The sequence below is a fragment of the Tenrec ecaudatus genome, chromosome 7 (genome assembly GCF_050624435.1).
Source record: "Tenrec ecaudatus isolate mTenEca1 chromosome 7, mTenEca1.hap1, whole genome shotgun sequence".
NCBI lineage: Eukaryota > Metazoa > Chordata > Mammalia > Afrosoricida > Tenrecidae > Tenrec > Tenrec ecaudatus.
In genome coordinates this window covers 64206011-64228546 of record NC_134536.1, presented here as the reverse complement: position 1 = coordinate 64228546, position 22536 = coordinate 64206011, and the positions used below count along the sequence as shown (strand labels likewise).

General features: G+C 42.2%; 1 protein-coding gene and 1 non-coding gene across 4 annotated transcripts in view; one reads left to right on the top strand and one right to left on the bottom strand.

The window, feature by feature from the left end:
- AFG1L (AFG1 like ATPase) overlaps positions 1–22536 on the top strand; it is a 236195-nt gene that overhangs the window by 47611 nt on the left and 166048 nt on the right. For all 3 annotated transcript variants that reach the window (XM_075554695.1, XM_075554693.1, XM_075554694.1), the window contains exon 2: positions 3493–3716. In XM_075554695.1, the coding sequence (XP_075410810.1) occupies positions 3519–3716 (198 nt within the window). In that variant the 5' untranslated portion in view covers positions 3493–3518. The remainder of the gene's footprint in view (positions 1–3492; positions 3717–22536) is intronic.
- LOC142454010 (small nucleolar RNA SNORA70) lies at positions 2318–2449 on the bottom strand. Its single transcript, XR_012785549.1, has one exon. It is a non-coding gene; the product is annotated as a small nucleolar RNA SNORA70 (small nucleolar RNA).

The window sequence follows — 22536 nt, the reverse complement described above, 5'->3', positions numbered from 1 at the left end:
GACCTCTTGACTGTTGCTTCCAAGAGTATTGATTGTGGAGCCAAGCAAGAGGAAATTCTTGACAACTTCAATCTTTTTTGGGCTTATCATAATGTGAGGATTTCGGATTTCTTTGCATTGCATTTTAATCCACATTGAAGGCTGCAATCATTGGTGATCATCAGCAAGAACTTCAAGTCCTCCACTTTCAGCGAGCAAGGTTGTGTCATCTGCATCTTCTGGTTGTTAATAAACCTTCCCCCAACACAATGTCACGTTCATCTTCATATCATCCAGCTTCTCTGAGGATTTGCTCAGCATACAGATTGACTACATATGGGGAGAGGATACAACCCTCATGCACACCTGTCTTGATTTTTAAACCACGCCGCCTGCCCTGTTATGTTTGCACAACTGCCTCACAATCTATGCACAAGCCCCATGGGAGCACCATGGGGGTGATCTGGAAGCCTCACCTCTCCCAAGGCCATCCAGAGAGTAGACATGCCAAAGACCCTTCATTCCTCCAGGAATGAATTCTGACAATAAGGGTGAAAAGCTGTCTGCTGAGAAAGCTCATCAGAAGCTTAGTGCCCAAGATTTGCATAGGAGGTAGGCTTGCAGATCTTCGCTGGCTAACATGTACTGAAATTCCAGATTTGCAGAAGGCAAGCAGATGTTTTACATAACCCACTTTTGCTGGTACATTGAGGAAACAGTTTAAGCTCATGCGCCATCCCTCTCTGGGAATGATAGGAACCCCCTCACCCCCCCCCCCCCTCTGCCCAACCTCGCAAATAGCATTTTCTAAGTAGAGCAGCCTCAGCACACTAGCCATCCTCTCTGCAGTCCAATAGGACAGGCAAGTGGCTTCTGGGGCTGCTTGAGTCACAGGGGTGGTGGTGGTGTGAGGGTGGGATTGAAGGGAATGCCAAGAGGGTGGGGCTTTGTGCCTTCCTTGTCTCATTTTCCTCATTAGTAAATTTAACGTCCTGTGGAAGATTTTATATGCAAAAAAAATGCTGCTGTTAGGGGGAAAAACAGAAAAGGAAATTACTTCTTTAAACAGTGAAATGGATTTTAAAGAGTGATAAAAAAAGATCACATTTGAATTTTAGCAAGAACATCCCTGTCGTTTGTGGAAGATGGATTTGCAGCTGGGCCGGTCTTACAGGGCTGGTCTGGGCAGATCAGCACTGCTGGGGAAGCAACCCCCTTCTCTCTGCCTTGCTCAGCATCCTGCATGGCTTGTGCGTCTCGTTGCCCCATTGCTTTTTTGGCTGCTGTCATCATGGTGTGATTCCACTCAGAGGGAGAGGGCGGGGAGAGCGAAGGGAGGACACCCCTTTTCCTTTTAAGGATTCAGCACTGTACACATTTCTGCTCCTTTCTCTGTCAGAACCTGGCCACAGGACCAGATGTAGCTGCAAGAGAGTCTAGAAAATGTCGTAGTTAACTGGGCAGCCAGATGCTCAGCCAAAATTTCTGATCAGAAAGGGAGGATAGATATTGGAAGATAACTCTGCCCCATCCTGAGCATTGGTATATTTAATGATTTCTTTCCCTCCTTTAGGAAAAAGGTGTAAATCACACTGTGACGGTTAATTTCTTTCCTAGGAAGCCATTTTCCTATGATTGCAGTGAAATAATGAAAGGCTCTCAAGGTGCCTTTGACTTTGAGATGTCTTTGTCCAAAAATGTGCCAGAGTGCTGCTCTTTCTTATTGCTTCTTAAACAGAGGGAAGTCCACCGGCTCAGTGAGCCTGCTCCAGATAACGCATGGGATTGTGATTGGAATCACCGTGCACAATAATTTCCAATCCAGGTGGTCATGAGCTCATACAGGCCCTATGAACAACAGAACACAGCCCTGCCCAGTCCTGCACCATCCTCACAATTGTTCTGTTTGGGCCCGTTGTTGCAGGCACCATGCCAACCAGTGTCATTGAAGGTCTTCTTTTTTACTCGGACCCTACTTTACCCAGCATGATATCTTTCGGGGACTGGTCCCTTCTGATAACATACCCAACGTATGCAAGATGAAGTCTCACCACCCTCACGTCTGGGGAGCATTCTAGCTGTATTTCTCCCAATGGGTAAGCCACTGTGCTCCCAGGGCCCCTGTTCTTCTAGCAGTTACAGCAATTTCCATGTTCTTCAACACCATCATTCGCATGCTCCGTGTTTTGAAACTTGGTACAGATTTGCATCATGTCTTGGCCAGGGTAGACCCTAGCCACAATGTCCTGTGGTTTTCCAAAGGCACCTCATGCCCTAGTCTGGAGCCTAGGTTAAGGACAGCAGAAATTAGCCGATCAGAGATATCAAAACAGGAAAGAGCTACTTCCAAGGCCCCTTAGGGAAGTTTACATATACTAATAGGCTGTGTACACCACCAAGGAGGCTGCTGTTTGCAGCCATTGCACGGCAGCCTCTACAGGACGGAGGGCAGTTAGCTTAAGTATGTCAAGGGCCAAGTTCAAGTTCCCTGGGCTCCAAAAGATCCATATCTCCAAGAAGTGGGACTTTACCAAGTTTAGTGTTGATGAGTAGAAAACATGGTAGCTGAGAAGCACCTCATCCCAGATGGTGTGGAGTGTACTATATCCCTAATCCTGGCGCCTTGGACAGGGTAGCCCTGTGCCCTGCCTGAGCTGGGCCCGCCAACAAATAAATCAAATGACATATTGCCTTGGGCAAATCTGCTGCACACGACTGCTTTAAAGTGTTTAAAGTACAAGGAAGTTACTTTGAGGTTTAATGTGCGCCTGGCCCAAACCCTAGAAGTTTCAGTTGCCTAATACACATGTGAAAGTCGCACATTGAATAAAGAAGACTGAAGAAGAATCAATGCATTTGAATTGTGGTGCTGGAGGAGAATATTGAAAGTACTGTGGACTGCCAAAAGCACCAACAAATCTGTCTCAGAAGGGCAGTCAGAATGCCCCTTGGAGGCAAGGATGAGGAGACTTTATCTCACATACTTCGGACGTGTCGTCAGTCATGGTCAAGCAGAAGGGCAGCAATAAGGAGGAAGGCCCCCAAAGAGATGGAGCAACACGGTGGCTGACACAATGGGCTTGTGAGGACGGCGCAGGGGCTCAGTGTTTCACTCATCTGTACACAGGTTGCTAGGAGTTGAAGCTGACTTGATGGCACTGGACCACAAAGGGGCAGGGCAAGCTCCTCCAGGACTCCTCTCTCTCTCTCTCTCTCTTTCTCTCTCTCTCTCTATCTCTATCTCTCTGCCTTGGTGCATCAGAACCAGAAATTGACCCATCTCAAAGAAAGACACCACCCCTGACATTGGGAAGGATCTCGCCTTAAAGTGAAACAAATATGAACATTTATTGTGCAAAAGATTTTGCATATTTTACAAAATGGTATCTAAAAACTGCTCGATTGTATTGTAACTGGTGAACATTTTTAATGTGACCACTTGCAGACATCTGGGCAGCATTATGAAATCTCATTCTAGAAAGTCTGACATTGTATGTACACTTTTGTTGACAGCCTATACGGTTCCGACTTCTGAGAACATGGGCATAACTGCTGCGACAGAGGCATATTCGAAAGCTTTGGCTGTTTGCCAGGGACCTCTGGACCACTATGACTTTCTGATAAAATCTCACGAGATAAAGGATGACGAGCATCAAAGAAGAGTCATGCGGTGTTTGCAGAAACTACACGAGGACCTTAAAGGATACAGCCTAGAGGCAGAGGGTCTGTTTTCAAAGGTGAGATTTGTGTGATATTAGAGGCTGATAGTTCAAAGCAGGAGCATTTTATAACATGGGGGAAATGCAGTAGGGTACAATCATGAAACAGACTGAATTTCCCCACCAGTTTTTAAAAGTAAACTCTGTTGGAACTCTACTCCTGACCTCTTGAATGGTCCATAGCTTTTACTTACCTTCCTGTATGAGTGCTAGAGAATGCTGCCCAGCCTAAAAGAAAGCGTCTATGCAATTCAAAGCTTGTGCTGGTTCCTCTAGCTCAGGCCTGGCTCAGGGATGAGCAGTGGGGAAGGGCCACTAATATGCTCCTGTCTTGTCCCTTCTCCCCCTGCCTCGCTTCTCCAGGCTTGGAATGCAGGGGGCGAAGAATTAGAATGAAATAGCTGTTGGGGCCATTTATGTGGTAGATCCTGACATGCTAGCTCTTTGTTGAGGGGCACCTTGGTGGGCTCTTTAAGACCACCCATGTGAACCTCTACACTGCACTTATTCCTGATGACCTTTGATGATAGGGCACTGCGTACCCTAACATAATATTCATTATATACCATGTATATCAAGTTCTTCCCCAGACATTTCCGAACCCTGCTCCGGTAGTTGCCTGTGCATTTGGGAGCTCCATTCTCTCTTGTACTCAAACCAGATCTCTGGGGATGGTTCTCTTGGGATGCCCTCACTTGGCATCAGGTGTATCTGCAGAACAACTGTAGCACCCTTTACTCAGGTAACGACTCGGCTAACCTTCAGCCCTCACCACGCTTGTCTTAGGACTTTGGCTTTCCCTCTTTTCTTTTAAAGAAATTCCCATAAGCATGCATGGTAGTAGGGCCTCTCTGTAGAATGTGAGGGAACTTGCCTCCCATTTTCCTAGACTTCGTGCGGTTGTCAAAATTCTCAGACACAAAGAAAAGACCCATCCTTCACCCCATTATAGAAGCCAATGTCCTTAAGCTGTATCAACTTTAAATGTTGAGCGATATTAATAGTAAGGAGCTAAAATATCTGCCAATCTCAGAAACCAGTTTTCCTGTAATTGAATTGACCACCCTCTTATTTCCAAACAAAAACCTTTTTTTATTATAATAAGGTATTTGGTAAAACAAACAAACAAACAAACAACAACCCTGTATTAATCGTATTAGTATTTGATTTGAAAACTCAAGTGAAAACAATTTTCGTGGGGTAAGCATGGTCTATTGAGAGGACCGAAGTGACAGAGCTGAATCAGAATGTGTATGAATTGTTGACAGTAAAACTATAATGTGTTCTGTAAACTTTCTCAGATAAAATAGATCTGTTCTGTAAACATAACTCACAATAAAAAGTTAAAAAAATTCAAGTGAAAACAATTTTACTTTTTAAAAAGCCCTTGAGAATATAATGAAGTCATTTTATTTTTATATGCAGAAAAAGCTCATGATGTTAAAAACCTTTTGGTCACAGGAGTAGAGGTTACTTTCGATTACAGGAAGAGAGGGGATTTAGAATACGCAGCATAGCAATGAAAGCGATCTCTGGTACACTGCCAGGCCTCAGGGACCCAGAGCCTGCTATCCTAGGACCAATGACCGTCTGTTTGGGTGATGGGGCAAGTGTAGTAATAGGTGCCTGCTGATTCTTACCCCATGCTCTCCACTTAGATCTGTTTGTGCTGTTGTTCCTTTCCCCCCATGTTTGTTTCCACTTGAATTCTTTTTACCAACTTCTTAATTCTCTTCCTGTACGTATCTGCAGTTTAAGTTCCTGGATGAGGATCTGATAGGCCTGCCACTTTATCCCACTTGGGAAGAGCTTTTGCAGTGGGTTTTTCAGAGGCCACAGATCAGCGTGCAGATTGGATCTTTGCACATCACCATGCAGGGCTGCTCCTGTGAGCACGACTGTTTCTCTCAGGCGTGAGCCGTGAGGCTGGCAGGCACTAGGCTCCACCAGTGAAGCACAATGGTTTTAGAAATCATGAGGAATCGTCCTTCCTGACAACTGACCTTTCCTCTTTTTGCCTTCTCTCCATATCTCTAAAACCTGTAGATGAAGAAAGTTCTCTTATGTTTGGCAAATAGTGGACTGCTTGTTTTCATATCTGAACTGCAGCTGCCGGGCCATCTTCTTGTGGCTTGGCCGCTTCCCTTCATCCCGGTTCCTCTGCTTGTTTAGCCTCTTATGTCTCAAAAGGGATGGACTCAAGACAAACCCTGCGCTAACCCTTCTTCCTGAACATAACAAAGACGGCCCTGTCTCAGGTGGGATTATTACCTCAGGCAGAGAGGCTTGAATTTAAAACATACGTTGGATTGCCCCCCAATCCAACTCCAAACATTCCATCTTTCGACACCCTCAAAATTCATGCCCTTGGCACATGCAAGATGTATCCATTCCTTCATATCATTCCAAAAGTTTTGAATCAACTTCAAGTTCAAAATCTCATCTTCTGAATCATCAAATGGAACATAGGGGAGACTTTAGGCATAGTCCATTGGGGAAAAATTCCTCTTCATATTTGAACCTGTGAAATCTACATTACAAAGATCTGTTTCCAAAGTACAAAGGTGAAATAGGTATAAGGGAGATAATTTCCATTACAAATGGGAGGATTTAGAAGGAAAAAAGGCATAACAGGCACTGAGCAAGTCCAAAAATCAGCAGACCAATTACGTGAGCTCTTGAAACTTGAAAAGCATCCGCTGTTCTTTGGAATCATGGGGCACGAGCCCCACCCTCTAGACTCAGGGTTGGGCCTGCTCTCTGGATTCTGGGTTGAGGGCCCTTGGCCCTGAGCTTGAGCTCAACCTTCCAGGCTCACTCAGCACTTTACACTTGGCTTTGCAATCTCCCTTGGCTTTGCGTGGGCCCACACGCCTAGTCCATCTGAGTGTGATCCCAGGGACTGAGGGGCAACTCGGCCTTTTCGGCTGTTCCAACAGTCCTACTGATCTCTGAGATGCTCCAGGCAGGGCTCTTTCACGGAAGACAGCAGTGGGAGCTCCTTTGGCCTCTTTCCCGTCTGTTGAATTCCAAGAGTCAGACAACCATCTTTTCTTTCCTTTTATTCTTTCCCTTCCTCGCTAGTCTAAATAGACGGATTTTCTGCTGTGGTAGTATTTGCTTTAATCCATCAACCACAGTCCTTGTCTCTTTAACAGAAGATTATGCAGTCATGTCCTTGGGCAGAATTCTACGACACTTGCTCTAGTTTATACAACAGAGTGTCCCAGATCTTTAAGTTTTCAATTTGCACAGTTCATTTTAAGACTAGTTCCTCTCACATTTTACTCTTTTTTAAAAAAATTTATTTTATTGGGGCTCGTACAACTCTTATCACAACCCATGTATCCATCCATTGTGTCAAGCACGTTTGTACATTTGTTGCCATCATCATTCTCAAAACACTTGCTTTCTACTTGAGCCCTTGGTATCAGCTACTAATTTTTCCTCTCCCTCCCCCACCCTCCCTCACGAACTCTTGATAATTTATAAATTATTATTATTTTGTCATGTCTTACACTCTTCGATATATCCTTTCACCCACTTTTCTGTTGTCCATCTCCCAGGAAGGGGGTTATATGTAGATCATTCTGATTGGTTCCCCCTTTCGACCCTACCTTCCCCTTGCCCTTCTGGAATCACTACTCTCATGGTTGGTTCTAAGAGGTTTATCTGTCTTGGATTCCCTGTGTTTCTGGCTCTTATCTGTCCCAGTGTACATCCTCTGGTCAAGCCAGATTTGTAAGTTAGAATTGGGATCATGATAGTGGGGGGGTGAGGTCAGGAAGCATTAGAGAACTAGAGGAAAGTTGTATGTTTCATTGGTGCTATACTGCACCATGACTGGCTCGTCTCCTCCTACCATCCTTCTGTAGGGGGATGTCCAGTTGCCGACAGATGGGCTTTGGGTCTCCACTCTGCACTCCCCTCATTCACAATGATATGATATTTTGTTCTTTGATGCCTGATACCTCATCCCTTTGACACCTCATGATCACACAGGCTGGTGTGCTTCTCCCATGTGGGCTTTGTTGCTTCTCAGCTAGATGGCTGCTTGTTTTTCTTCAAGCCTTTAAGACCCCAGATGCTATACCTTTTGATAGCCGGGCACCATCAACTTTCTCCATCGCATTTGCTTATGCACCCGCTTTGTCTTGGGCGATTGTGTTGGAAAGGTGAGCACCATGGAATGCCAGTTTAATAGAACAAAGTATTCTTACCTTGAGGGAGTACTTGAGTAGAGGTTCAATGTCTATCTGCTACCTTAATACAAACCTATAAATATATGCACATAGATCTATTTCCCCATCATCATATATAAATATATTTACATATGTATATGCCTGTATTTAGACCTTTATAAATACCCTTTGTTCCTTCCTCTATTTCCTTTTACTTTCCTCTTGTCCCACTATTATGTTTGTCCTTCATTTGGGTCTCAGTAATTCATCTTGGTTACATTGCCCTTGATCAAGCCCTAACAGGCCTCCTACACCATCCTTGGCATTGATTTTGGATCACTTGTTGTTCCCTTGTCCCTTGGTTTGATAGCACCCACTTCCTTTCCCCTACCTCCCCTTCTCCCATGTCCCCTGGGGACCATTGGTCCCATTGTTTACTCCCCCAGATTGTTTATCCTGCCTATCTTATCTAGATAGACCTGCAGAGATAATAATAAAGACAGAGAAAAACAAAGCAACAAAAGAAAACAAAACCACCACCACAAAAATACCATGACAAAAAAAGAGACAATCCTGTAAATAGTTCAAGGTCTGTTTGTTGACCTTTAGGAGTCTTTTCTACGCCCTGGCCCCACAGTCTGTTTTTGTTATTCCCAGGGGACTTGATGCTTTGTTCCCCTGCTGTTCTGTTGCTCACCCTTAGTACTTCCCCTCAGTGTGGTGGGGTCAGATCGGGCACAATTCCCACTTAAGAAGAAATCCCTCAACCCTTTTAAGGTCTTGCTTAGAAAGCTCTTCAGCTAAATATAAGAGTTCATCACTTGGAAGTTCTCTCTTCCACCAAGAATTTGAACATAATTCAGATCAGGTCTTCACCATAGCATTAAAAAAACATTGCCCTCGTGTTATTGTCCCATCATGTTCACCCTTTTCTTCATCATGCGAAGTGCATTTGAGGTCCACACTCCTAGCACATTCTGTCACTCATGCATGTGTATTCTCTACGACCTTAGACACTTTCTAGCCCTGCTCACTTCTTTCTGAATCCTCAACAGAATTGTAGTTTCTTTGAGGCAATCTAGGCTCTTAACTCTTTAAGCATCTTAAAGATCTTCCAGCCTCCGCTCATTACTAAACTCTACAACCACTTCTACCTTGCGGGTGTTTATTAGAGCAGCATCCCAACTTGTGGATACCAGATTCTGTCTTAGTTATCTAGTGCTGCTACAACAAACAGACCATAAATGAGTAACTTTAACAAACAGAAACTTATTTGCTCACAGTTTAGGAGACTGGAAGTTCAAATTTAGGAAGCTGGCTCTCGGAGAAGACTTTCTGTGTTTGCTGGCTCTGGAAGAAGAGTCTTGTTGCTTTGCTGCTTCTAGGTAATCTTCATGTGGCTTAGCCTCTCTCTTCTCCCACCTCTGCTTTTCTTACTTGCTTGTTGAATCTCTCTTTCTCTCTCTTTAACCTCAAAAGAGATTGACTCAAGGCACACTGCCATCTGCTATCACCTACCTATGTACCAATAATTTCTCTAATAGACAGAGTTATGACCAGAAGACTGTGATATATGACCAACAACCTATGAAGAATAAGCATTTATGAACACTTTACTTTTGTTATCAAATAACACTTAAGACCAGGTTAATCTGACACATTTAATGTATGCATAATTGTTATTGTGCTGTGAGATAATTAGGCATAAATGGTAAGTATTTCATGTAAATCACTATAATTAGAATTATTTTTACACAGCCAAATCAAGCATTTCCTAGAGTCAGGGAGGGGGATAATGAGCTAGAATATGGAGCTCCTCTGGAAACCTTTATTTCCGGGGACTGAGGACAGTGAGTTTTTCCAGCCTTTGAGAGGAGGTATCATAGCCCCAGAGACTTAGCAAGTGAGAGGCCACAAACCTCCTTTCCCGTTACCCTTGCTCCTCACCAAGCACATGCAGTCTGTCTAACAATAGAGCGTTATTTCCACATGTCTTCTGTGGGCCTCCCAGCCCCTGCACCCAGGAAGCAAGGTGGATTGTGGATGGAGAAGAATCAGGTCAACCCTAAGGTCTCGGTGTTTTCCTCGTCCTGCCGGCCAGCACCTGGAAGCTGTGAGGAGGGCTCCTGGGATGTGTGAACTGTGGCCCTTTCTATGCTCGCCATCTGGATTCTTTCAGTTATTTGACCGGGGGCCTTCAGTTCTTCCCTAGCCATTCTCCTTCTGGGGACTGGTAAGGTCACTATGAGTCTGAATCGCCCAGTGGCACCCAGAAGCAACATGAAAGGAGCCAGAGGGGTGCAATTATTTAGTTTAAGACCAGAAATACTTTAAAATAAAGGCTCATGTTTCAAGTGTTTTAAAAGTTGATGGAAAAGCAGTATTCTAACCCAGTGAAGGGATTATCCAGAGCAGTGGTTCTCAACCTGTAGGTCTCGACCCATGTGGGGGGTCGAATAACCCTTTCGCAGGGGTTGCTCGATTCATAACAGTAGTAAATTGACATTTATGAAGTAGCAACGAAAATAATTTGATGGTTGGGGGTCACCACATCATGAGGAACTGTATGAAAGAGTCACGGCATGAGGAAGTTTGAGAACCACTGCTGTAGAGGGAAGTTAAGAGTTTTCTCAACTCTACCAAAGGCTAAAAATTCATTTACTTTCTGAAATTGGATTCAGACTCCAGAACGATTCACCAATGTATTCAGTTATAATTCACATTTTGTCGTTATTTTCAAAGATGAATTATGACATTAATATAGGTTAGAATTTTTTTTTTAATCAAGTACTTGGAAATGAACTTAAAGAAGAGGTGTAGTCATATTGTAATGTTTGAGATTAAGTGTTATCTGTCATTATAAGCCAAAGCCGCCTACTTTGGTCACAGCAGAATGCTGTAGGTTGTAGAAAGGCACAAGTTTTGTGGGAAGGGTCTGTTCTGAATACAAGGACTTAATTTATTTGTCTTAATTTTGCTCTAATCTACATTACCGCTTTACCTACATGGTAAATTCCACTTTCATAAAGATGTTTTATTAATCAATTTATTGATTTACTTTTAATGGACCACATTCCAAAATCAACAACATAAAACCCACAGTAATTACATGGTGCAAATTAAATACTTATTGGTACAAATAGATACTCATTTAAGTTTATATGCATTTAATCTTTTAAAATGCATTTAATATTTAACTCCTGAGAAGGACCAATGTCACAGTATTAAAAATGTTTTAAGTCACTTTCCTATTTGTTTTAGAATTGAAATAAACAAAAGTGAACCAACACCCTTGGTGTGTAGAAATATTTTGTCATTTTGTTGCTGGAAACCAGGGGTCTGAGAATACTTGTCACTGTTTCAGCCAGAAAGAAGCCAAGTTTATTTTGTAAGCCTGAGACAGAAGGAAACAATAAAGTTTTCTGCTTTCAAACGGCTTTAAAAAAATCCAGTGAAAACAAAGCAAGTTATATACCCCAACCTATGTGACAAAAAGCAGGTTTTGCAGTAATCACAGGAAACAATTATCTATATATACATTTATTCTGCGGTTACCAGACCAGCTTCCCTCCATGCGCCATACCCATTGCTTACCCGAATGAGACCTTGCTTACCGTCTTCCTGAGTCAGAGGACCATGCCTTCTGATGGAGCTTCAAAGGAATTCTTACTGCGAGGGAGGGGGCCCTTGCACTCTGGATTTCAAACAACGAAATCCTAAATTGTGTTGTATCTCTAGTATTTTGATTAATAGTAGACTCTTTCACCTCCTTCTGTCAGTTTCAAAGGCATCCAGTTTCTGAATGTAAGTTTCAGTATTGTGTAAACAGTTCAGTATTGTTCCTATAATAATGGGCTGTTAATCAAATGTGACATACAATACTTACAGAAAACATATTAAAGTGTAAATAGTGCACTCAATGAAATCAATACTTAAGTCAACCTTATTTATAAAACACTTCTGATGATTATTATTTTCTAAAGCTTTTGTTTGGGCAAAAGCAAAAGTTAAATAGTAGCAGTTTCCTCAATAGAAACCGAGACGTCAAAACCACTTTTGAAGAAGGAAAATAGTCTCCAGCTTCTTGCTCAGGCTCGGGAGGTTTGGTAGTAAGTTTGTACAAAGCCGGAATCGGCCCTAATGGTCCTTCTCTGCTGTTTTCAGGAGGGGGGGGGGGGTCATGGCGGAAAACCCAGAACATAAGAGTGGAAAATCAGAAAAATTCCCTCAAACAGTTCTCTTTGCTACTCGAAGGCCTGGTAGACCCCCCAAATCTCTGGACATACGTCCAGGGCTAGGGCAAGGGAGTTGTCTGTCTCAAGAATTTTCTCCTTGGATCTGCTGGCAATAAGGAGCTTGAGTTGGAGGACAAGGAGGGGAAGCTTGGTGGTCACGATGAGAATCTGAGCAGAGGGGAGTGAGTGAAAGGCTCTCTCTTCAGATGAAGGCTGATCCTTTATGACATGACATACAGTGAGCTTTCTGCCGAATGCTCTATTTGGAAAAGAAGTCATGAGACGTGACAGATTCTATGTTCTCGTGAGTGTATCTCTCTTGGAATGTCACCAATCAGTCTAGCTAGTTCTGAATTGCTTAGATTTCCTTTTTCCAGTTATTTTCTCCTGAACTCTAGTTTATCCTAAAGTTTAGAGTTTGTCCCCACGTACCAATTGCCTATACATTTGCTGTTGCTGATTACCATTCTCTTCAAGCCTGAGCATCTTTTTAATTTTTGGTGTTGCCCCTTGAATTCGATATGCCCCGTTCACACCAACATCTCTCTCCTCTGAGCTCCTTTCCCAATTGTGTCTCCGTGAGTTCTCCCACTTAACTTTTAAAGGATATCTTCCTGCCCATGTCCTCCCCGTTAGCCTCTTCTTTTCTGATATTTAGAAAAACCCATTTGTTAAACTGCATTATTGTGAATTAGGTGAAGGTTTACAGAGAGCAGACTATAGTTTTACATTTCCCAGTTCGGATTCCACTCATCCACTGCCATTCCCTCACCTCACTGGCCCATCACTTGTCCCACTTCCCCTCTCGGCTCTCTGTTTCCAGTCCTCCTTTCATAACCCTCTGAACTTTGTCCTTGGGTCAGTGCTACCCCTTGGATGTTACATGGCTGCTTATTCGAACTTGCAGGTGAGTTCAGTTAAAGGCCTGGAGGGTGAGGCCCACTTTCTTGGGAGTCCCACAGGTCTCTCTCTAATGCATAAATCGAGTCTCTTTTAGGATTTTGAATTCTGTTCCACAGTTTTCTCCCAATCTATTCAGGATCTTTTCATGAGGTTCTTTTCAGAGCAGTTGGTAGTGGGCACCATCTAGTTCTTCTGGTCTCAGGGTGATGGAGACTGATGGTGCATGCATGGTTCATGAATCCATTGGACTAATTACTTCCATGTGCCTTTTGATTTCTGTCCCTTTTCTTTCCTCTGGATGAAGAGAGCCAGTAGCTGCCCGTTAGATGACTGCTCATGAGCTTTTAAGAACCCACTTGCTACTCACCAAATTAGGGTGTAGAACTATGTTATGTCCATTGGCCTTGGTGTTTTCTGAGACTGTTTCCCAGCTATCCATGCCTCCCCACTATCTTTTGCTGCTGCTGCCGATCCAGTTACCATTGTTTCTTATTTAGTGGTGTCCTTGTCTCCAGATTCTCACGATTCCCTTTTTCAACCGATACCTTGATATCAAGAGTGATTTCTCTAACACTTATCTCTCATCTTGCTGTTCTCTTGCTTAGTCTCTTTGGGTGCTCAGGATGAAGTAGGAAGGCACAAGCAGGCCTTTGAAATGCTGGTCTTTGCCACTTGTCAGGCTCTGTCATTGTAAATTGTAGAGGTTTGTGCACTCCACTTGCTAGTTATTTAGTTACTTAATAGGTTTAAGTATACTGGTAAACCGAACAAATTGTTTTACTTTAGGTTGGAGAGAGCTCACTTGCAAATCAGAAAAAGGTATTCGGAACAGATTTTCACTTAAAGATAATTCATGGCTGCTAACTTATAATTTAGCTTTTTAGTTTTTAAAAATCTTAAAAACCTGAAGTGATCTAGTTTTATAAAAAATGTGTCTATGTTGAGAATGCTATAATGCCAGTTTTAAAAAGATGTAATTAAACTCAGCAATCCAGCTGGAAGCATTGTCTTTGATTCAGTCGTGTTGAGAGATAATAATGGAATGATTTGGGGAGTGGGGAGAAACAAGAAAAATAGTGTTCCTGCATTTTAAACAAACTAAAAGCAACACTTTTAATTTTAACAGTACCACCCCTATTATCTAATTGCACTAATGGAAATCACTACAAGGTAGCAGGTGGAAGGTAGTCCTGAAAGACAGAGGACATGATATTTGAATTGATGACTTTTGTGAGAGTCACCTTTGATCACTTTTTAGTGCTAGAATTTCAATATCATAGGGAAAAATATACAATCAGTATTTGGAATGATGGATGACATATGTACTTAACGTTTGCAGCAGTTTAAAAAAGGGGTAGTTTTCTAGCTTAATGATATTATTATTAGAATTACCAAAGGCCTCATGGAGGTTACTTATATTATTTTTCAAAAAGCTGACAATACTGCCACTAAAGTGGAACAGGGATACACACACACACACACACACACACACATCTTAGATAGGTGATATATGAATGGAATTGGAGTTAGCACTAAACGGTGAACTCTTACCTAAAACAAGCAGTTCTTACGTTGCAGCCTTGCTTGATACACTCATGAAGGGATCACTGCAGCTATGGCTGCTATAGCGATATGTGGTGAAGAAATCAGATGGTGCCTATTAGAAAGCAAAGTGTCTGGGGTCTTAAACGTTTTTCTTAAAACAAGCAGGCATCTAAGTGAGCTGTCAGGTAAGTTTACATGGAAGAAGCACGCCAGCCTGTGTGATTCAATAATTGAAAATAATAAAATCGAAGCTCAGAGAAAGGAATTGTATTAGAGCTTAAACTGTGAGCACCAGTTTGTCGAAGGTGTGGATAACAGGAAAAGCCTAAATCTACTTGCAGAGTCCCCGCGAGGATAAAGGCTCCTCGAATCCAGGGGTATGAGTAGCTTTGCCCTTAGATGGAACGCACTGAAAAGGGAATTAATGCAGATCTAGTCAAGTTAAAATTTAGCATGGCTTGCTTTTTCTTTTGACCCATTTAAAATTTTTTTAGTTGTTAATTATTTTCCATTTTCTTTTGGATTGAGGTTTTTCTGTGTTTTATTTATTTTTGTTGTTGCTATTTGGTATGATTGTCTTTTATGAAATCCAGGATAGGTAAAGCTAAAGAGATTGTAACTAGATTAATAGTTTCTTAGGTTTATGGCAGGGGACTTTGGGGGAGAAATGGAGAGCTAATAATGAGAGCAAAAATGAAAATGTTGTAAAATTGATTATGGTGGTGATTGTACTCTTTAAAATATATGTTACATATATTCAAATATTTAATATATTTAAACCATGTAATTCTGTAGTATGTGGATTATGTTAACAGTATTTACAAAAAATAAATGGAGTAAAAAAGTAATTTTGAAAGAAGTGCAAATATTTTTGGAAAAAATTATTAGTATTCTTTTTTTAAAAAAATAATTTATTAGGGGCTCATACAACTCTTATCACAGTCCATACATATACATACATCAATTGTATAAAGCACATCTGTACATTCTTTGCCCTAATCATTTTCTTTTTTCTCTTTTTACATTTTATTAGGGACTCATACAACTCTTATAACAATCCATACATATACATACATCAATTGTATAAAGCACATCCATACATTCCCTGCCCCAATCATTCAAAAAGCATTTGCTCTCCATGTAAGCCCTTTGCATCAGGTCCTCTTTTTTCCCCCCTCCCTCCCCGCTCCCCACTCCCTCATGTGCCCTTGGTAATTTATACATCGTTATTTTGTCATATCTTGCCCTATCCGGAGTCTCCCTTCCCCCCCTTCTCTGCCGTCCCTCTCCCAGGGAGGAGGTAGTATTCTTGATTTAAAATGTTAGATCTAGTTAAAAAGTAAAAGTAGCTCAGTAATGAATCACCTTACCAAATTTGGTCTTATTTCCAACTTTTTATTTTGAAAAAATCTTCAAAAATATGCTTAGATTGGTTATTCACCGAGCTGCTCACAACAGTGGCATCAGTTACATGCTTACAATGTGTGCACATGCTCATTACTTTTGTTCTAGTTGTTCCATTTCATTAATCTAGTTTCCCTGCCCACTTACATTCTCATCTTGGGCTTATAGTAATAGTTGACTGTTTGGTTTTATAGGTGATTTTTAAAAACAAACATTGCATCTGTGGGTGATGCTCATTATTTTTGAGCCAATTTGTTATTTAGCTACAAGACCACCTCAGGGGCTAGTTTTAGTTCAAGGTTTGAAGAATATCTTGGGGCAATAGCTTCAGGGAGCCCTCCAGTCTCCACCAGTCTAGTAGGTGTTTGGTTTTTCTTTAAGAAATAACTTGATAATCAAGAAGTGGGACGAGGTGAGGGAAAGAAATCATGGGGAAGGGAGACAGCGGTCAATGTCAGATATGAAATTAATAATAATTTATAATTTATCAAAGGGCCATGAGGGGAGGAGGGAGAGTAAGAAGAGGAGCTGATAGCAAGGGCTCAAATAGAATATAAATGTTTAGAAAATAATGGTGGCAACATATGTTCAAATATGCTTGATACAATTGATGTATGGATTGTTATAAGAGCTGTAAGAGCCTCCAATAAAAGGACTTTTTAAAAAAAGGTGTGGGAGGGAGAAAGAATTACTTTTATAAGGAGACAGCAACCCACAGGTGCATGATAGGAGAAGATGGCAGGAAAAGAGCATCTAAGGACAATGAGGACAAGAAGAAAATGTTCTGAAATTGATTGTGTGATGGTTGCCCAAATCTTAGTATAATTAAACAATTGAATTCTATGTGAAACATATCTCAATTAAAAAAATCCAGCCCAGCCCACCTCAAGTCCATGGGCTTGATGTTAGCAGAGCTTTCTTAAATAGACTCATGTTGCTGCAGGCCGATGATGAAGAGAGTTGATGCGGAAGCATGGAGAGCACTGGCCGGTGGGTGCAGAGCCCCATGCATCCAACATCATTGGGAACATGGCAGGACACTGATAGCTCCCAGGTTGGCTCCTTGGGTCAATGGTCCACCAGGGGCTGTCCCAGGAGGCAGATACAGAATTCCAGCAGCAGGGAGGGGGAAGGACCAGAGAGAGAAATTCCCATGCCTTGCTTGTAGAAAGGCCACACCTCCAAGGAGGTGTCTTCAGGTTATCACCTGGTCGGCAGGTGAGTGCAGTAGGTTTCTTTTTTTAAGAGGAATAGAAGGTTCTGTGCCACATTTTTCTCCTATTCTATCTGGGTCTGTCTACTGTGGCCCTGATTAGATTGGTCAGTAGTGGTAGGTGGGTGCCATCTTGTTCTGGTCTCTGGGTGGATGAGGCTTTTATAAACATATTCCTATTTGGGAGGATAAAGTTTATACAGATATAAAATAGCTTGCGCTTATTGTGTTGTTCAGATATTTGAGAGGGGGTGTCTCCAAGAACTTGGCATTTCCTTTTTATGGTCCACAAGTTTGGATGATAACAATTATCAATAAAGTTTGCAGTCTTCACTGGGGGTAAGTGGGCCCATAGAGCAGGACCATGCCTGGGAGGAGCTCCTGGTTTGTGTCCCACCCCAACAGATAAGGAAATTGTGTGTCAGAGAGTTAATGTGCCTTACCCAGGCCTACAGAGCTAGTAACCAGCTAATCAGATAATTAGTCAACTCTGCCTCATGGATGCTAAGCCTTAGCAAAGAAATAGTAGGGTCACAAAGTGAATACCCTATCTTTCTGCTCTAATTTCAGTACTTCCGCTCTTTTATACTTAGCAAGCTTATTGGAGACAGGTGAGAGGTCATCGCTGCTTTTCAACATCATTCTAAGTTTATCATCTGCACATTCTTTGCACTACAAAGCTCTTAGAAAAAGTTGTCATCATCCTAGTCTACAATATTTAGAATACAGGAAGATCAAGTTGCTCTGACAGAGCCTCACAGCTGGTCAGAAGAGAAACCAATTCAAATTCAGCCTTTCAAGTCTGTGTCTAGTGATAATGGTGAGTTCTTTGAAGGTTGGGGATGTATCAAAGTATTGGTAACAATGTGTTAATGCAGATGTCTCAAATAAAGACAAAGTAGCCATTAATAAAAGGCTAAGGCCCTGGGCCTGAGAGCCGTTGGGATGAGAGCTGGTTGGGAAGGGATACAGCTCTGCCAGAGACTCAGCAGGGAGGGACCGCGAAAGAAAGACCTGGGTTTCTCTATACCGCCCAGCCAGGGGGCAGCGTCCAGTAGGGGGCAGCGCTCAAGGTTAGCCTCTCAGATACCGAGCAGGAAAGGGAAAGCAACTGGAGAAGGGGAGCACGCGAATAACCAGCAAGGAGGAGGGGCAATGATGGGGTTCACGGTCAATGTAACCTGTGATGTCTGAGAAATCAGAACAAATCAGAGAAATTGAAGTATTAAGAAGAAGACATCCTTGAGCAAACCATTGTGTTCATACATGATATAATCGATTTTCTCAAGTATTACCTTTGTTTCTAAAGTTTGCAAATGAATCCAGGCCAGGTATTATTAAAGAGCCAATCCATGGGGGGTGGGGGTGGGGAGAATAAGAATAAGAACCTTAAAAAAAAAGAATAAGAAACTTAATGGAACTGAAAAACAGAGAAAGTTGTGAGAAACCATAAAGGAGGAAAGATCCTGTGGATTCCTGTGTGAGTTAGTCATTTTGAAGAAAACTGGGTGAACTTAAGTCTCCCTGATATTACCATGAATAAAGAATTTAACATTTCTGAGTAGTCTCCATTCAATAGGAGTTTCTCCTTACAGTATAAAAACCTGCACTGTCATTGAGGAGATTTTGACTCATACCAATGCTATAGGGTAAATTTCTTGTATTCCTTGAATAAAAATCTATAGGGAGCAGAAAGCCTTATCATTCCCCCCAGGAAAGGCTGGTGGTTTCTAACAGCTGACCTGTGGCTCACTTCCAGCGCTCCCTAAAATATAGACTCCTAAAATCTTAAAAATAAGTTCAATAACTATGGAAAGACTGAAATTTCATTAAGAGACAACTAGCTTCTATAAATGAAAATATTCAGAGGCCATAATATGCTTATGACTGGAGGGGTATCCGTTTTGTATCATCAACTTAAATAGTACTCATTTCTTTTTAAAATCATTTTATTAGGGCACATACAACTCTTATCACAATCCATACATACATCAATTGTGTAACGCACATTTAAATTGTACTCATTTCCTCTCAAGTGTTTGAACCATCTTTTCCATTGGGACTCTTCAACGGCATCCTTTATCATTTTGTAAGCATACTGTAAAGTAGAATACAAAAGAACATGTCAATTAAGTATTAATATTTTACAAGATGTAATTTTTGCCAGAGTCCCCAAAAGACATTGCCGCGTGGGAAACTGCGTGCTATACCTGTGAGCAGTATTGTTTCTCTTGGTGCTGTCTCTTCCCCCCCCCCCATCTTTGTTAATTTTTTGGCCTTGAAATACATTTATTCAGTGTTTATTACTTATATCACACAAACAGGACTAGGCTAGGCCCTAAGTTACTTTTGCAAAATGTGCTGCAAGGAATTGTGAATGGCCGTGGAGTTTCCAGCAGCCTTGGAGGCACAGTAAGCTAACTGCTGGGTTGCTGACTGCAGGGTTGGTGGTTTGGACCCATCCGCCACTCTATGGGAGAAAGAGGAGGCAGTTTGCTTCTGTTCAGATTTACAGCCTCAGAAACACTATCGAGTCATTCTGCTTTGTCCTTATAAGGTCACTCGCTCAAAGTGGGAACACTGGATGACAGTGGGTGTGGCTTGGTTTCTGACACTCCTAATTAATATGGATTGTTGTTTGTCACATAGAATATGCTCAGAGAGATTGTTAAACTTTTTTTTGAAATTTTTTCTATTTGATACTATTCTAAAATTGTTTGATGGCAAAACATTCTCCCCCAGCCAGTTAAAAAATAGAATAACCAATGCACAAAATCCCAATCAATCTCTGTCTTCAAGTTGTCTTTCTGGGAACAAGATGCCTTGTTTTTCACACTGAGGAGTGGCTGGTGGGCTCAAACCAGGACTCCTTACAAGGATCTTTTACCTCACATAGCAAAACAAGAACAATGAAGAACGTTTTGGCAGGAGTAGAGATCTGTTTTCAGATGGATTTAAGAATAGAGGGAGTGCTGACATGCAGAGAAACACAAGGAAGCCTTTCCAGGTGGCGGACTCAAAGTCAAGGGGACTCCTTTGTCTGGCTCTGGTCTAACCCATGTCAAGGCCCAAAGTGCAGAATGGAGTCAAGGTTTGGACTTCATAGAGGAGGCTAAGAGCTAACAGGAAAGCACTAGAGAGGCTTCTGAGGTGGATAATTCATGGATTGAAAAAGAAAAACAAAACTATTATTAACTGAATCCTAAAATGAATGGTTTTGAGAATGTTCTCTGTGAAAACAATGACTGCTCTTGTTGATGTCAAGTGGTATAACCTTCATTCTACTTTGATCCTTGTGTTAGTCCCGGTAGACGAGAGAAACAAATTCATGGTGATGCACATGTGTATAGGAAAGAGCTTTATATACAAGAGCCATTGAATATTGAGAAAATGTCCCAGCCCAGTCCAGATCAGGTCCATCAGTCTGCTATTAGCCCATAAGTTCAATAGTAATCCATAAAGTCCTCTTCAGACTCATGAAACACATGAAATGATGCCGAATGCAGGAAGATTGCAGGACCGTGGGTGGGGAGTCTTGTGGATCCAGTCATGGTAGAGGCATCTCAGTACTGGTAGGAGTCTCCATGTGCTTCCTTCAGCTCCCAGGCTCTGACTGTCATCAGTCTGTCTCCATCTGGCTTGTCAACGAGGCTGTCTCGCAGGGACTGAGCAAAGAGAGAGTGTGTCTCCTGCCTCCAAGGAGGAAATACAGGAGTTCCCAGAATCCTCTGGAGAAGGCCATGCCCACACAGAGGTCTCATTGGCTATCTCCTAATCGACAGGCTAGACTCCATCCCTACACTCTTATTACTCAAATTGACACCAGATTATGTAATTACTACAATCCTCTGAATTCTTTCTGCTCTGGCTTACCTCAATTTGTACACAGGTGTCTAGGAAAGGTGTTCACCAGGGCTGTATCCTTTCAGCATCCCTAGTCAATCTGTATGCCGAGTAAATAATCTGAGAAACTGGAATATATGAAGAAGAACACAGCCTCAGAATTGTAGGAAGGCCTTGTTTCACAACTTTTCATTCTGAAATAGAAGAGGACTCGAAGCACTTGTTAACGAGCAGAACTGCAGCCTTCAGTACGGGCTACAACACAATGTAAAGAAAATGTAGCTCCTCGCAATTGGACCCACAGGCAACATCATGGTCAACGGAGAAAAGGTTGATGTTGTCAAGGATTTCTTTTGCCTGGGCCCACAATCAATGCGCATGGAAACACCAGTCAAGACTTCAAATGATGTATTTCACTGAGCCAATCTGAAGAGTTCACTAAAGACATGGGTGCTAGAGTAAAGTGTGGTGAAGAAATCAGTAGTGTTTGGCTATCAGAAAGAATAGTGTCTGGGGTCTTAAAACAGACATCTAAGTGAGGCTTCAGCAAAGGTCATGTGAAAGAAGCATACCAGCCAGTGTAATCAAATGATTATTAATAATAAAAAACGTGATCACAGGAGAGAACTGCATTAGAGCTTAAAATCCGAGGACCTGGCTTGCAGAAGGCTGTGGATGATAGTGAAAGGTCAAAATGAATTTAGACATCTCCCACATGAATTAAGCTTCACTTAAATTCTCTCTGCCCATTGATCAAGGATGGAAAACAGCGTTTTCCTCAGACAGATTGCCTTGGGAAATGGGGTACTGCAGAGACAGTTAGGTTAAAAGGTAATGCCTTACCATTTGTCTTCCCCTTTGACCCATTTTCAGCTTGTAGTTGTTATTATTTTCTGCTTTCTTCTGGATTGAGTTTTTTCTGTGTTTTCTTTTGTTGTTGGGGTTTTTTTTGTATGATTATCTTTGTAGTAAGTTCATGATTGGTAACTTGATAGAGACAGCAAGAAGAGTAATAGTTTCTTAGAGTTATGGCAGATGTTTCAGGGAAATGTTAGGTGCCATTGAGTCAGCTCCAACTCAGCAGCCCCGTGTATATCAGAAGGGAACACTGCCGGGCCCTGTCCTGTGCCTCCCTCACAATTGTTACTATTACTGGAGCACATCGGTGCGGCGATCACGTCAACCCATCCCCTCAAGGGTCTTCTTTTTGGCTCTCCCTCTACCAAGCGCGGTGCCCTTTTCCAGGAACTAGCCTCTCCTGACAACAGGCCCCAAGCATGAGATGAAGTCTCACTGTCCGCACCTCTAAGGAGCATGCTGGCTGTACTTCTTCCAAGACATGCGTGTTCTCTCGGTGTCCGTGGTCCTTTCAGTGTTGGGCACCAGCAGCACACTTCAATGCATCGGTTCTTCCGTGTTCTCCCTCATTGAATGTCTGAGTTCCACATGCAGAGAAGGTCATTGAAAATACCATGCCTTGCCTCAGATGCACCTTCGTGCTCAAAGGAACATCG